A 17,341-nucleotide genomic window follows, 5' to 3' on the forward strand; every position below is an offset into this window, starting at 1 on the left:
GTGTTTTCCATATTCCCTCAAGCAACTTTAAAAGTATTGCATTAGTAAAGAACTTAAACACACACACACACCACATTGCTTTTTGGTTCTGTGGTGCAGGGACAGTTTTGTCAGGAGCTTCATACATGAGGATTAAACTCACACTTGAATGAGATAGGTACCGTGATATTTCAGTTTACATGCCAACTTGGTCAGGGCACGGTACCCAGATATTCGGATCGAACATGAATGTGGAAGTTGCTGTGAGGATATTTTTTAGATGTGATTAATATATTTTTTTAACTTTTTAAGCTTGATTGATACATCACCTCCTTTAATCCTTATCCGCTCCCTTAGCATTCAACAAATATTTAGATGCTAGGCACTGGTTGAAATGCACAGGACAGAGGTGGAAAAAGCAGTCCCAAGTGGGGTCTTCCTGGTAGCTGAGGGGGTGGGGGGGGGTGTAGGGTTACAGACAAAGCACCTATAATAACATCAGTGCCTGTGGCAGCTACAGAGGAACTCAAAACCAGGTTGGAAGACAGAGGGGCACCTCCGGGGGGAGTGGGAAAGGAGGTTGCTCAAAATGGGCCCCATGTTAGGTTGTTTTTTTTTTATTTTTCCTAAAGATTTTGTTTGACAGAGAAAGGAGAGAGCACAAGCAGTGGGAGTAGCAGAGGGACAGGAAGCAGCAGACTCCCAGCTGAGCAGGGAGCCTAACAAGGGGTTCCATCCCAGGACCCGGAGATCAAGACCTGAACTGAAGGCAGACACTTAACCTACTGAGCCCCCAGGCATTCCCCCACCCCCACCCCAGGCCATGTTAGGTTTAATCAGGACCTGGTTTTCAGCGAGATGAAGGTTCAGGGAAGTGATTGACAAAAATGCTGTTTCTCCAGAGTGTTTGCTACTTGAGGACCGACTCCTGCTGGGCATTGATAGCCACAGAGGGCTTCAGAGCTAACCCGTCAGGAAAGTCACTTTAGAGTCCTGCTAAACACTGTGCTTCCCCCCAAGAACAAGTGAAAAGAGCAATCATCCCCTGCCCCACAGGAGGGAGGGAAAGCCCGGGAGAGTCACACAGCCAAGAGCCACAGCAGGGTCAGGCCGGGCCCATATATTATCTGCCTTCAGCAAAACCATCGAGTTACAGGCCTCTCTCCTGCAGACCCCTGTGTCCGACCAGCAACCCTTCTCCCCTCCAAGGTCTACTCCTGTTCTTAAGGCTCCGTTCTGGTAGACTCCCATCAGTTAGCAAGGCTTGTGCGCCAGGCACAGGTGGTGTCTTTGGACAGGGTGAAGGTCGCAGATGGGCTGCCTATTAGCTGTGGGACACACTGGAAGAATTTCTCAGCCTCTCTGGTCTCGGTTATCACAGCTGTGAAGTCAGGGTTATAATAGCTTCAAGCTGCTCTAGCGTCCTGAGGATCCAAATGGATACCGCGAAGCCTGCAGCGCCATGCCTCTGGCTCGCCTGCTGTGCGGGCAGGGTTCTCTCCCCGCAGGGGGCACAGACCTGAGGAGTCCAGTAGGCTGAGGGCCAGCGCGGGGCCAGGCTCACAGTCCTCACGGCTAACCTCAGGCCTGGCGCAGAACCAACCGAGGAAAGAAATAGAGAAGCCAGGGAGAGGGGGAGGGGCTCCGTGACGCAAGGCGGGAAGGCAGGTGGATCGCGCAGAGACCCATGCACAGTCAGGCGTTCCCGCCCCCGCCCTAGTTTGCTCCAGGTCCCCAGGTCGCGCTCTGCCTGGGGGCCTGCGAGGAATGCTCTGGTGGCCGATGTGCAACTCTGGCCCCAAGGTTTTCTTGAAACCTGAGGACTGCTCTCATCCTGCAGCTCCCTATGGCAGACTGCGTCCCGCCCCACAACCCCAGCTCTCCTGCCTTGGGCCAGGAAACTGGGGGCGATGGGGGTGGTGGTGGGGTCGTCCGCCTCCAGAGCCCCCGCCGGCCTTTGTCCCCTGAGGGCCGCCGTGGGGATCCGCGATATTCACATTTAACTGAGTAGATTTGGAGTAAAGCAGATTACCCACCATTATGTGGGTGGGCCTCACCCAGACACTTGAAGGATTTAAGGGGTTGATGTCGCTAAGGAAGAGGGAATTCTACCTGTGGACTGCCTTTGGGCTTGAGCTGCAACGTCACTCTCCAGCCTGTTGGCCTACCCTGAAGATTTTGCATCTGAGAGACTCCAAAATCGTGAGTCCTTAAAATCAATCAGTCTGTCTGTCTGTCCATCTTTTTGGTTCTATTTCTTGGGAGGACCTTGACTGATAACCGGTACTTCAGCTGCAGTCAGATGATGTATAGGATGTCCCCCCAAAAGGAGTTGGGTAGTCAGAATATTGTCATACCCGACTGTAAGTAGTAGACTTCGAAGCAAAGATCTCTAACATGGCACCGATTCCTGTCTGACTGGCTGACAGGCAAGTCACAATAGTCTCTGGATATGTGGGGCAAAGGAGATGTGGGAGAACAGGAAAAGCATGAGTGAGAAATAACCCTCTGGGATGGCAAGAAAGGAGATGACACTCCTTCAGAGTGGGAGAAAAATGCCCCCTTCCTGTAAAAGATTAGTCCCTGCCATTGTATGTTAATTCCAAGAGCTGTACATCTTCCTCTGCTTTCTGGCGACCTCAAGACATCGGTTGTTGTTCCTTTTTCTCATCTGTAAGTGCTCTATCTACAGACTTTTCTATTCTAAGTATAGACAGAAATTCTTCCATGTTTTGCCCTGTGTCTCCCTGCCTCATCGTGATTCCAAATCTCTCTTCCCTTCGACAACTGTGTTTTCTAGAGAGGTTATTGGGCCCTCACTTCTTTGCTTCCTACTCATTTTCTACTTGCTGCCCCCTGCCTCCCCTCCCCTCACCGCCCCGATGGCTCAAAAACTCTGCAGTGCAGTTTGGCCTCTACTTCTGTTCCCAGAGAAAGAGCTGTTGAGTCTACTTTCTCTGCGTCTCAAATGAGTCATCTTTTCTCCTTTCTCTTGCCTTCTTTTAATTCCTCATTTCTCAACCGAGTTACCAAAATGCCTCAAAACTCGTCTCCCTGTCATATCAAACAGGTCTGATCAATCTTCCAGGCTGATGTCTGAACCCCTCCAGAATGAAAGCTTAACACTATCAACTTCTGTTTGAAAGCCAGCCCTGTAAAATCCAAGTTCCTTGGCACTGGACGCTCAAATGCCCCAGCTGGTTCCTCTTTCCCAGCCTCCTCACCAGATACTGTTCTTTGCATGATATTATTCAGCGGGATTAAACCAAAGACACTACATTAGTGTTACCTTTGCCCAGCTGTCCGTCCTTCCTTATCTCCCCCTCCCCTTTGGTCCAAGCTCCTCCTGTTCATAGCTCAAACTGCAATTCAGTATCAAATTCTCAAGCACCTTGCCACTCAGGGTCTGGACTAACAACAGCTGCTTTTCCTGGGAGTTCCATGGAAATGCAGATTCCCAGCCCAACTGATTCAGGATCTGTGCCTTCATTCGACTCCTAAGCGATTGATATGCATTTTTAAATTTGAGAATTATTGCCTTTGGATTCGATGTGAGTGAATGGATGAGGGAGAGGAAGTACCCATCACTGAGATTGTGTCCCCGTATTGAAATGACAAGCAGGCAGTGAGAACATCTGCAAGCCAAGAAATGAGATAGGAGTAGATGGTGTTAAAAGTGTATGTAACATACATTTGACAACACATAAGTAGCTATTATTTATGTGAGGAAAAAATTGAACCAAAAGTCAAGAAGGGAAAGTAACATATACTATCAGATAGAACTTGAAATTAAAAAAATAAAAAACTGGGGAAATATAGTAGAAGCAGTTTAGAAATGTGCCCAATTTTGAGAGCATTTCGTTTTGGATAAATGAATACATGAATGATATATACTGTTAAATATCATAAATTGCACTTTTAGAAACATTGTAATTAGGCTCCAAACTTAGAGTTATAAGTAAAGGTACAAACTCAAGAATGTGAATATGAAATATCCCCATTTTCAACCATCTACCTTCATGAGAAGAAGGATTAACATCAAGCCCCCAATACCATTGACAGTTATTTAATCTTCTCTATTGAGGCTGCTGCCCATGCGTGGCTTGGATTCCTTCAGCGTAAGAGGAAAATGTGCTGACATCCCCACTATGTACAGTGTTATAGTCATGGCAGCCACTCGTTGCGGGCCAGGGTAAAGCAGTATGTTGGAGGCTTTACACACATTGTATTCCTTCTTTGCTTTGGAACATATAAGAACACTTGCTTCACGTTATTTTTCCTGAAGAGGACTTCTATTAGAGAGGGGCAGGCTTGAGTACATATTGAAGTATCATTCACAAAAATCCTGTGGGCTGGTCCAAGAAATGGACTTAGGGAACAAGCTTCTAACATGTATCTAGAAATTTAGAAGAAAGCCTAATTTATAAAAAGAGAAGATTATTTGGGGGTAAAATAGTATTTTGTCGCTCTCTGGAAGGGAAAAGATGTGACCAGGTGCTCAATTAAGCTTCCCAACAATGAGTTAAACTGACATCAGGTGCCTCTTTGATGTGACGCATTGAGAATGACATGATGTGACTTAGCTGAGATTCCTGCCAAAAACATATAACCTGAACCTACTTGGGAGAAAAACATCAGATAAACCCAAATTAAGAGATATTCTACAGAACTGGTCTGTTTAAAGATGTCAGTGTTACAAAAGACCCAGACTGAGGAACTGTTCTAAATTGAAGGAGACTGAAGAGACATGAAGACGTAATGTATAAAATCTAGATTGGCTCCTGGATGAGAAGAAAATACAAAGGACATTATTGGGTCAATTACTAAAATTTGATTATGAACTATAGATAATAATACTGTTTCAGTGTTAAACTGTGGATCTTATTGTACTGCAGTTATATAAGAGAACATCTTTGTTCTTAGGAATACACTCTGAAAAAAAAAAAGGAATACACTCTGAAATGTTTAGGGTTAAAGAAGAATCATGTCTGCAACTAAACCTTAAATGATTTGGAAAAACAAATATGTGCGTGTGTTTATGTGTATATATGCACACATACACATTTAGAAAGAAAGCATTAAAGCAAATAAACAATGGACTCTTCAAAGTTCACTTTGTACTGTTCTTGCAACTCTTCTATAAATTTGAGATCATTCCGAAATGAAAGTCCTCTTACAGATTTTTTTTTTAATGCACAAAAATATCTCAATTGGATTTAGTGAATGATAGAAGGAGGCCTTTGGGATTTTTGAATTTATGATAGCTTTACACAAAATTAGTACAGTGATGGAGAGTAACTAGCCCAAGCCTCCTGCACACCCATTGCAATAAATCATTTCATTTGGACCCAGCCCAAAATCAGACCACAGAGGAATGTTAGCCGCTGAACTGCCCCCCCCCCCTTTTTTAATACAAAGTGTCTCTGGGGTCAGGACCTACCAAGGAGGACTTCCATGGCTCCCTCACAGAATGTTTCAAATAGATATAATTAATTGCTAATGAATCAGATCTCTAGTGACAGAGGGCAAACAGTATTCTAGGGAGTTGGCAAGATTCTTGGATGGAGCAAGGAGACGCTCTCATGTAGGAATTAAGAAGGTCTGAATTATTCCAAGCTATCCCTTTCCCTTTCTATCATGAAACTTAGTTTCATACTAAGTTTCATACAACTCCATATAGAATGACTACAAAGTGCATTTTGTTGTGGGGTTATGCTAATTGTTGCTGATTCACATATATTTATTCATTCTTTCCTTGACTCTCATGATCACTTTATCAGATATTTAGTGCAAATACTATTCGTTTTACTTATAAAAAACCCTATAACGGGGGGCATCTGTGTGGCTCATTTGGTTAAGCATCTTGCCTTAGGCTCAGGTTTCGATCCAAGGTCCTAGAATCAAACCCAAAGCCCTGCATCCGGCTTCCTGCTGAGCCAAGAGTCTGCTTCTGCCCTTCCCTCCCCACTTGTGATTTCTTCTTCTCTCAAATAAATAAATTATCTTAAAAAAAAAAAAAAACCCTCATTAAAAGTATGGAGTGGAAAATCAAATGCACTTTTTAAAAAAATTAAAAATTTAAAAAATTAAAAAGCCACCCAGGGAAATTATGCAACCTGCTTAATTAAGATTTCATAGATAGCAGTGGGAAACACTTGAACAACTATACACTTACTCTGCTAACCAGTCTTACCTTGCTAACCAGCAAGAGTTTTGACATGGCTATAGATTTACCTCCATTTTACACACTGAGATCTTTCTCAGCTTTTGCAAATCAAGGAGATGGCCATTCTCTTCAGGTTCACTCATATGACAAAGAAGTAGTTGTAAGGACTGAACTCTACAACCTCTTGTTTTTTTCACCTATAAAGTGGGAATAATACCCGCCTACCCAAAGTACAGACGTTACTGTGGAAATCCAATATTAATTCCAAAATGTTCTGGTAGGTTACAAGGAGTTATAAAACTGGTTATTAGTAGTAGTACTACTAACTATCTTTCTCTAATTCATCTTAAAATAATTCAACATTTTCTGTGATGATTCAGAAAAGCAAATGATGGTACCTCCTCCTTTCTTGGCACCTTGGGCAACTTAGGTGATCTGGAAGCTCTTGGCAATGCTGTTGTGCTCTGCCTGACAAGGACAGATCTTCTTGAATTTCTCTCATTGGTGTTCTCATAATCTCCCATATGCCAGGCAATAGAACCACGACTGTATTTTCCTTGCATATCCATAATCTCAGGTTTTGGTTGCCTGAAATTGGAACAAATTGGTTGGTTCTCAAATTCGAAAGATCTAGAAACAAGTCCATTAGTTTTCAGATAGTTGAGATTTGTCTGTTTCCTTCGATTTTTAGCTGTGTGGCTCGAGAAAGTTAGGGACCTGAGCCATCAGCCAGTATTTTAAGAAGTTTCCGGACTCTGCCTCCTCCAACAGATGTGCAGCTGTGGAGGCTCAGGAAACTACCTCCCAAGATAGATACTAATCTAAGAACCTTGTTGATGAATTCACCCCTGTATCATAACTGATCCTCCTTCATTCTCTTTCCCCATTGAGATCCTTATCTAGGTTCCAACATCCCTAAATTAGAATACTAAGACCTGATTTCCCATTACAAAGGGCCAGCCCTGGGGAAAAGCGAAAGAAAAAGATCAAAGGAGAGAGGATTTGCCATCTCCTCTGGAAGTCTGTCGTTCTGAAGAATCTCTTAGAGCTTCTTGCCTTACCATCCATTTTCCTGAATGCTCAGAGCCTCTTGGTCACTACAAATTTCCCTTCCTAGCATCTGAGCTTTATGGGTTCCCAAGTTCTTTGGACAGTTTGCTTTACCCTTTGTTCATTTGAGAAGATAGGTGCCCTTACTGTATGCCCGGCACCCGACGAGGTGGTGAGGAGACAGCAATAATGGGCAGACAGCAAACAGGAAAGTCAAGTATTGGGGAAGCATCATGAAGGAAACTAAAGCCAGATAAGGAATAGAAAATGCCAGTCATGCTGTTTTTGTGGGGGTGGGCTGAGGAGTAGGAGGCATCCCTTGAGCAGGGAGCTAGATGAAGGGAGGGAGCCAGCCGTTCTCACAGTGCCCTGGGGGTCGGGGACACTCCCTCCCACTCCCTAGAACCACAGATCCCTGCACTGGGCAGGAGCTGACCCAGTCGTTCTCCAGCAACCCTCCGCTGACACTCCATAGCCTTCAGAATGAAGTCCAAATTCCTTAGCACAGCACACAAGGGTGTGTGCTGCTGCTGTTTGTTTTTCATCTGTTTTCTTTTTTAAAATGGTTTGCCCACTTGGGCCTTTCTGGTCTGTACTCAGCGCCTCCCTCCTCCCAGACACCCACACAGCACTCCATTGTGCGCTCACCCGTCCCTCTGAGCTCTGAGCAAGTCAGGCTTTCAGACCCTCAGCCTCCTGCTCCAACTTTTCCTTTTGCTTGTAATTCCCTCCCTCCTCCTCCTCTCCTGACAAACTGCAGCCAAGGCTTTAAACCTCACCTTTTCTGGAAAGACTCCTTCCTTATTCCTGTTAGGTAGCATTTTTTTTCCCCTCTGATAGCACATTGCATTTGACTTCTTTTGTAGAAACTATCAGCGTCTGCTTAAATGTCTAGTGCAGCAGTCTCTCCCCCTCTGAACTCAGCGCTCCTTAAAGAGCCCAGAATGTCTCTTTCATCACAGGATCCCTAGTACTCATTACCTGGCCTGACTCACCGGGACTCTCAGCTTGTCTGTGACGGGAGGGAGGAAGGAGACCAAAGCTGAGTTCTGCTGAAGGTTCCTTCCCTCTTACTCTTTCCCACTTGCCTGCTTCTGCAGCCCCCCCCCCTTTATTTTTTTAAGGATTATTTTTTGTTTATTTGAAATAGAGCATGCAAGAGAACAAGAGAGAGAACCAGGAGCAGGGAGTAGAGGGAGAGGGAAAGGCGACTTCCCATAGAGCAAGGGAGTCCCAGCCTGGGACTGAATCCCAGGATTCCCGGCCGATCACCACCTGAGCCTAAGGCCAACGCTTAACCCATTAACTGAGCCGCCCAGGCACCCCTCCTGCAGCTTCTTCTTCCCTCCCACCACCAGCAGGTGTAAAGGAGCAGATCACAGTCTGGTTTGTCTGAGTGCTTTTATTTACAAACACATATTAATAGCTGGGAATAATTCTAAGAAAGTTTTAAGGACAAGAGAGCTAGTGAGTAAAATGTATGGGGGGAGTGTTGTTTATAGTTTATAATAGCTTGATGAATGATTCATAAGAGAATCATTTCATGCAAATGTGCCATATTTTCTATAAAAATAATGTATTACAACTGAAGGTAGTATTATACTATATATTGTCAACCAACTGGAATTTAAATAAAAGCTTGAAAAAAATTAACAAAAATAATGTATCACAGAAATAATTATACTGTACTAATAGAAAAGGAAAATCCTTGTATGCAGTTTTTTATAATCTTCTATTTTAATTTCAGAATATCCTATGTCCCTGAATCTTGAATTCCCAGGAACAATGGAAAGCTAAAAATTAGTTGCATTTCAATGAATTTAAAAGTCTTATAAAAATAATAGACACAGTAACTGTGGAGATTTACATACACCATATTGAACTTAAAACTGAGCCACAAAAGTTGAAAGAGGTAAATCCAGGAGCAGAAGGTTTAGCTCCCGAATGATTTGGGGCATAAATGCTAGGCCATCAGCAATGATTTGATGTTATACAAGTACACAGCAGCAAACACACACACAAAAATAGATAACAAAGATTGTTAGTGTAACAATCTTACTATTCTTTTTTTTTTTTTTTTAAAGATTTTATTTATTTATTTGACAGAGAGAGATCACAAGTAAGCAGAGAGGCAGGCAGAGAGAGAGGAGGAAACAGGCTCCCTGCTGAGCAGAGAGCTCGATGTGGGACTCGATCCCAGGACCCTGAGATCATGACCTGAGCCGAAGACAGCGGCTTAACCCACTGAGCCACCCAGGCGCCCCACAATCTTACTATTCTTATGTTAAGTAGACCCCTAAGAGTCAGATTCTTTTCTTTTTGAAACAATTTTAAGCTTATAGAAAAGTAGAAGCACATTACAAAAGCTTTTTTTTCCTGAACAGTTTGAAAGTATGACATGATACCCATCACCCAAATACTTGAGTGTGTTAATTTCTACCAATAAGGACATTCTACATAACCTCAACATAACTAACACAATCCGAGAAGATCAACACAAGCAATAAAAGCAAAAACAAGTAAGTGGGACTACACCAAACTAATAAGCCTCTACACAACGGAAGAAATCATCAACAAAGTGAAAAGACAACCTACAGAATGGGAAAATTTATTTTCAGACCATATATCTGCAAAGGTGTTAATATCCCAAATATATATCCAACATAATTCCTACAACTCAATAGCAAACAAGAAATAATAATCCAATTTAAAAATGTGCAAAGGACCTGAATAAACGTCTTCTCAAAGATAGACGAATGGCCAAGAGGCACGTGAGAAGCCTGTTCAACATCAGCAATCATTAGGGAAATGCAAATTAAAGCCACAGTGAGATATCACCTCATGCCTGTTAGAAGGGTCATCATCAAAAAGACAAAGATAATAAATGTTGGTGTGGATGTGGAGAAATGGGAACCCTTGTACACTGTTGGTGAGAATGCAAATTGGGACAGCCACTATGGAAAGAGTATGGAAGTTCATAAAAAAATTAAAAATAGAACCACCATATGGTCTAGCAATTCCACTTCTGGGAATATATCCAAAGGAAACAAAAACACTAGCTCAGGAAGGTATCTGCTCTCCCAGTTTCACAGCAGCATTATTTGCAGTAGCCAAGACATGAAAACAACATTAATGTCCCTCAATGGATGGAGGAATAAAGAAGTTGTGAGATATATATATATATATATATATATATATATATACACACACACACACACACACACACACACACACACATACACACACAATGGAATATTCTTCAGCCATAAAAATGAGGAAATCCTACCATCTGTGACAACATGGAGGGGCCTTGAAGACATTACACTGGGTGAAATAAGTCAGACAAAGACAGACAAATAATGTTTGCTTCCACTTATATGTGGAATCTAAAAACAAAGACTACCAAACTCATAGAAAAAAAATAAATCAGACTTGTAAGCAGAGGTGGGAGTTGAGGGGAGGGGAAGTTGGAGGAATGCAGACAAAAGGTAGAAGCTTCCAGACACAAGATACGGAAGCACTAGGTGTGTCATGGCAGCATGATGACTACAGCTAACACAGCTGTGTTATGTATGGCAAAGTTGTTAAGAGAGTAAATCCTAAATGTTCTCTTCACAATGGAATTTGTTTTTCTTTCTTTTCTTTTGTATCCACATGAATTGATGGATTTTAACTACATTTACTTGGTAATCATTTCATAATATATGTAAATTGAACTATCGTGCTCTACATCTTGAACTTATGCAAGGAGGTATGTCAATAATTATTCCCCAATAAAACTTCAGGGAAAAGCAGAGGAAATCAGAAAATTAACGTGTTTGTATTGTTATTACCTAATCCTTTCAGACACCATTCCAGTTTCCCAATAATGTCTGTTTTGCAAAAGGATCAATTTAAGAACCACACATTGCATTTGGTTTTCTCATCTTTTTAGTCTCCTTAAATCTAAAATCCTTTCCTAATCTTCCTGTGACTTTCACACAGCTTTGGTACTTTGGGAGAACACAGGCCAGTTATTTTGTAGATGTCCCTCTGTTTGGGTTTATCTTGTGTTTTCTCTTGATTAGATACAGGCCGCGCATCCTTAGGCAGAAATAACGCAGGACGGTGATGGTGTAAAATTACCTTTCCCATTCGTTATTGGTATTTTGTATTCAGAAATACTTCAGTATTTTGGTATTCAAAAATACTTTGAATTTATGTAAAAACTTCATCCCATGTCAAACATTCAATTAATTAATTAACATCAGGATGGACTCAGGATTTCCTGTTTTGTCCATTGGTCTATGATCCGTTCATAACATTCATTTTGATGCTCAGATTGTCCCAGATTCAGCTGGAGGGAGCTCTTTTAATCTCACTTCTGTGTCCTTTTGATTGCCCCCATCATTTTGGGGGCATTTCCTTACTTTTTAAAACGAAAAGATGTTCCAGGTTCATCTTTCCTTTCTCCAGTCCTGGAATAATCCATTTCTTGAAGGAACTCTGGTTCCTTTTAGTGGAAAATGGTATTGACAAACCAAGATCCAGGTGCTAGATATTCCTCTTAGTGTTGAGGTGTCACTGTCACACAACCTTCTCAGATAACATTACCCAGGATTCATTAGGGTGTGTGTTCTACTTTTTCCCTTTCCATATTTGTAGCTCTCTTCTCCTACAGTGAGAAACCTGATTCCCATTCTCTTTATGTATTTACTTATTTGACTGGTTTTCCTGTCGATAACCAGTGTCTCACTGCTACCACCACCTCCCTCTCCACTTTCTCCTCATGTTCTCCTCACCCCATTTAGGACCCAACACCCCAGTCCAGGATGCCCTCTTGCAGTCTTTCTCACCCTACTCTGAACTACCACAGTTTGTCTCATCATTTTTTGTTAAAAAATTAACAGTTCAAATAATATAATGTGTCAATTCTGGAAATGAGATTTCTTTCCCCTCCCTAGAGCTTGATGTTGTTGCTATTTGTTGTTTTTGGTGGTTGTTTAATGACTTTCCTGGACTAATTGTCTAAATTTTGTCATGTGTACCTCCTGAATTTTTTGCTTGGTTAGCTTAGTGGTCCCCTAATGATTGGGTAGAAATTTCCTTAAATGTCTCAAATCAATATGTCTTCTTGCCTTTGTGTGTGTTGAGGCATACCTTCAGTGCTCTGGCAGGCTGTCGGAGGCAGGCCCCTGGCCAGAGCGGCCTCCGCCGCTTTTAAGATGGCGCCTGGCTAGTTGCCAGGTTAGGATTGCCTCGTGAGACTAAGCGGAACGCCCAAAGAGGAAGTAAACAGCATTGGTTGCTAGTGAAGTTGTTCGTTTAGGTGCACAGCCTGATTCGCTCCCTCCTGTACCCTGCTCGCTGATTGGTCATGTAAGCGTATTTAAGTGTGTAGACTTGCGGAAATAAAGAGAAAGAGAAAGAGAGAGAGAGGAGAGAGAGAAGATGCATCCAAACCAGGGCGTCTTGTCGTCCTTGCGGGGTGAGGGCGATAGCAGGCAGCTTATAACTCCACCTTAGCCTTCATTTCCTACTTGCATAGAGTTTCAAGATTAGCCAAAGGCGAGAGATTAGCACCTTCTTAGGTTTTTCCTGAGCATGTGCACAGCATGGCACACGTTCATAGCCTTCTATATTTCCAAGAATATGTTGGAGCCTTTCAAATTCCCCTATGGATGTCTCATTGCCCAATTTTTCATTTTAAGATTTTTAATCCACTCCTTCTTTGCCCAACCGGTGTTGTCCCCTCAGGCAGCTGTGGTATTAAACAGTTACAGCTGATGATTTTTGACTGATGATTTTGAATCCCCATAAGATAGAGCTGTTCACACAGAATCAGGTCAAATAATGACAAGCCCTAAGAATGGGCTTTTTCCAGGGATTTGCAAGATGGATCAAATGTGACATTTCTCTGAGTATGACACTTTTCAAGGAGCTTCAAACCCATGGTTCTCTTCCAGTGACTAATAGGCTGCTTGTTTTCTTGTTTTCACAGCTAGTATGGTTGTGAGACTATTGGGTGTTTCAAGGCAACCATGGAGCTGGCAAAAAAGGGTGGGAATAGAGCAATTTATTTTTTGTATTTTTTATTAAGGTTTTAATGTAATTCAACTATACTTAACATACAGTGTTCTCTTAGTTTCAGAGTACAATATAGGGATTAAACAATTATATACATTACTTGGTGTGGTTATAAGTATACTCTTTAATCCCCATCACCTATTTCCCCTATCCCCGACCCACTTGGTTACCAAGTGGTAACCGTCAGTTTGTTCTCTATAATTAAGAGTCTGAAAAAAAAAAAAGAAAGAAAAACTTCCAGTGCTTTGAAAAAAAAAATAGGTAGTTTTGATAATTTTTGCCATTGGTCTTATTTCTTCTTGGAGGAACAGATTTTTGGAGGTACTTACTGCACCATTCCCAAAGTGCTTCCTGAACTAAATCATTTTAAAGTAAAATGGAGACTCACTATTTAAGGAGGAATGGCCTGTGTCTTCTGTTTCCATTTCTTCATTTGCACCTCCTCCATACACTGCATTCCGTTTTGTGTTGCCATTACTTCATTGTGATGATTCTCACTTCAGCCAACAGCAACCTCCTTTCCATCTGCCGGATCAAATCATCTCTTTTCAGACTTTCTAGTATGACTTCCCAGAAGCTTTTGCAATTGTTGACATTAACCTCCTCCCACTTTTCCACTTGGGCTTCAGGAGCTCTTCTCTTTATGTCTCTCCTCCTCTTATATTACCTCATCTACATTTCCTTTAGAAGAATCTCTTATTCTTTTTGCTCCTTTATCATTGGTATTCTCCCAGAATTCCATCCTTGAATCTCATCTCTTGGTATACTACCACCCATCTCCAAACCAGGAAATGGCATTTATATCCAGGGACCCAATCAAATCAATACACTCATGTTTGAAATTTCTGCTTTCCCCTCTATAACTTAAACAGAAATTCCAAGCTCCTTTCTGATCATAGCGCCAGGATATCTCATAGCTAGTAATAATTTCTTGCATTCGTTAAGATATATAAGCTTCCAGACACTATGCTAGTTGCTTGAGATGTATTACTGCTAATCTTCATAATAATTCCATATGGTAGATACCATTTTCTGCTTTTATACATCTGAGGTTAGATTGATTAAGTAATTTATCCAGGATCAAACAGTTAAAAGCTGTAGAGCTGGGACTTGCACTCAAGAGTTGTTGGATTCTAAACTTATGTGATCTCATCTGTAAAATGGGGATATTATTAAAATACTACCCTTTATGAGAGTTAAATGAGTTAATACTTATAAAGCACTGAAAATAGTATCTGGCCCATGGTAAAAATTCAATAATGTGTTGGCCATTTATTGTTTCTCAATTTATCTCCCCATTTCCTATCTCCCTCAAATACCCTCTCCTTCCTGTATTTCTGTTTATGACTTAACCAAATACCCAGCCACTCAGAAGAGACCATCAGAATTGCGTTTGATTTTCCCATCTCCTCCATTCCTCCACATTTAATTGGTTGCCAAGTAAGTTTTTCTCTAAATCATCTTGTTGTCCCCACCTCTATCATTCTGGCTCCCTTCATTGTGATGGTGACAATATCACTTAACTTGTTTTCTGTCCCTCGGGCTCCCCTTTCTCTGCTCGTCCATTCAGCAGTTTTCTACACCCCTTATGTGCCAGGTATCCTTTCTAACACACAGATTTGATTATATAACTTCCTTACTTAAAAACATAAAAACAACAGTTGTTGCCTACAGAATTAAGCACAAAAATCTTTAGCATGGAATTTGCAATAGTACACAATCTGGACCCTGTGCTGCAATTCCAGTATTGCCTCCCACCACACCCCTAAACCAGTACCCTGTTTGAGCTACACCAGACTCCTAGTCATTTCCTCAGCACATGGTAAGGGTTCACTCCTCCATGCCTTTGCTTATACGATTCCTTCTGGCTGGGTGTTCCTTCCCCAGCTCTAGTTCTACGCCCTCCTTTTCATTTCCCAAGCAGCCTTCATAATGTAGCTGGTGTTACCTCTCCTACAAAGCTTTCCTGAATAGCAGCCTGACCTTCCACAGTGGGCCGCAGTCATGCCCTCCTTTGTTCCCCGTACTACTGTTACTGTGTTGTTCATACCAATTATACTTGGTGTCATCGTGGTGACTCTCAGTAAATCTGTAAGTAAAGCGAAGGAACTGTTTCCTACTTTTTTGTGTTTTCAATGTCTAGCAGAGTTCCTGACACAGAACATGTTTTCCGTCAGTTTTGGTTGCTTCAATAAAGACAGTTTAAAAAAAAAATGCTTTGTCATCTTCTCCAGCGAGAGGGTCTATGATGGTACATGATAGAAGATTTGGTGTGAGGTGGAATTGATTTAAATTCATACTCTCCCTGTTGCTGTTTGAATTTTTTAAACCACAAGCGTGTTTTATTTTTATAATAAAACATGTCTGAGTTTTCCTTAAAAATTGTTGGTTACTTGGAAGATGACCAAAATTGTCCTCACAGCCTGGGCAGCATAGAAATGGGCTGAGAAGATAAAACAGACTTTAGCGCTAAGTTAGGAAGTGACTGGCTGGGCCTCGCTTATGTAACTGTCTAAAACTGAGGGGACAAACAACTCTCATTTAGACTCTTCTGCCAGAGAAAATACTCTGGAGAGCTGAGGACAGGGTTCTGCTAGGGGTAGGGCTCTGCTTGGTCTTCGGGGTTCCCGCCTTTTTGTGACTAGAGTTGGACCCATAGGAGGCTCTAGGGCAGCCACTTTGATTCATGACTGAACAAGTCAATGAAGTCTCAGTATGTTGGCGAAATAACCAGCCTGAATTAATATGTTTACTTAAACGGATCAAAATAACTGGTTACTCTGGATATTGACCACCCAGTATCGGTCTTGCCCAAAAGTGAAGCTTTTTCCACTATTTGGACATCTTTTGGATTCCCTTTGGTTGGCTAAAAATAGTGCTAATAAGTGGTAAAATTACAGTCTTCTGGATTCCACAGTTAAGGAAACAAATTACTAACTGTTTAGGTTCCAGTGAGTCAGTCTGGTTGCCTAATATAGACCCAGAAAACAGTTACTCACTTGAGTTTCAAATAGAGAAATATGTGGAAGCGTCCCTTGAGGGCCTCAGTATTCTCTGTGTAGTGTCACAGGGATGGAACAGTGCCTCTCTAGCCTGTGAGGAGACTGGTACTGTATCTGGTCACCATATATGGTGACTGAATGACCATATATTGTCAGCATCTAGGGTGACGACCTATGTTCTCAGCACATTAGTTACCTTAAGTATTTGCTTTCTCACAGGGCCATTGATTTCTGCTCTTTCCATTTCCAGAAGTACTCGAAAACCATTGATGGCACATGGAAATTTTTGAGAAACACATTTAGAAACCATTTGGCAGGATCTTTGCTTTCTGGGAGACTAAGCCTTCTCTCCCTGTTATTTTCTCTTTGGAACATTCACAAGAAAATACGACCCCTGTTTTTGAAAGATCTTTCTGAATTTATGGTGTCATCTACACCTAAAGTCGGAACCTGCCAAGAAATTACCATTAGGCCTTTAAAGATGTTTTTAATTGTATTTTTCCTTTTTTGAATTGGCCTTCTACATAGATGGAGTGGGTGTTCCTGCTGACATAGGCAGCCACATATGTCGTGTGATTTCAGAGACACCAGCTGCCCGAGAAAATACTCCCTTCGACCCTCCCTTGCTGTTTCCTTTTATTCCACAACCAGAGACCAGGCTTCCAGTGCACACGGTTGGGGAGAGGCACTATAAAGCATTTTACCTGGCCCTTCTAGAGAGAATGTGTCTCGAAGGGGCAGTACCACAAAGGAGGAGCTGAAGAAATTGGGGTGCCCCAGGTCAGCTTTAGCCATATCCTTGTTTAGTTAAGTCCAACCTTATTTCTTACACATTGATTTTCCTTCTCTCCCTGGTCCTATAGAATCATGCACAATGATGTTGTGTCTTATTTCCAAAAGACCTAATCTTAATCCTCTGGATTAAAATGTATTTGATCCTAGATCAACAAATGTCATAGAGCTGATTAAAAACATGACATTTTCTGGGTAGTTCATATTTGAACAAACAAAATGAGTGTGCAATTATATTTAACAATTATTAGTAGAGAAAAATTTAATGCTAATAGAATTTATACTA

General features: G+C 41.8%; 1 protein-coding gene across 2 annotated transcripts in view; it reads right to left on the bottom strand.

The window, feature by feature from the left end:
• Positions 1 to 17,341, bottom strand: part of SPMIP2 (sperm microtubule inner protein 2) — a 103,665-nt gene that overhangs the window by 9,094 nt on the left and 77,230 nt on the right. Inside the window, exons 4-5 of one of the 2 annotated variants that reach the window (XM_059174341.1) lie at positions 6,544 to 6,733; positions 4,773 to 4,911 (exon numbers count right to left, since the gene is read on the bottom strand). In XM_059174341.1, the coding sequence (XP_059030324.1) occupies positions 4,861 to 4,911; positions 6,544 to 6,733 (241 nt within the window). In that variant the 3' untranslated portion in view covers positions 4,773 to 4,860. Of the gene's footprint in view, positions 1 to 4,772; positions 4,912 to 6,543; positions 6,734 to 17,341 lie in introns of those variants that run through there. The other variant, XM_059174349.1, reaches the window with a different exon arrangement.

This window comes from Mustela lutreola, chromosome 1, assembly GCF_030435805.1.
Source record: "Mustela lutreola isolate mMusLut2 chromosome 1, mMusLut2.pri, whole genome shotgun sequence".
Classification (NCBI taxonomy): Eukaryota; Metazoa; Chordata; class Mammalia; order Carnivora; family Mustelidae; genus Mustela; species Mustela lutreola.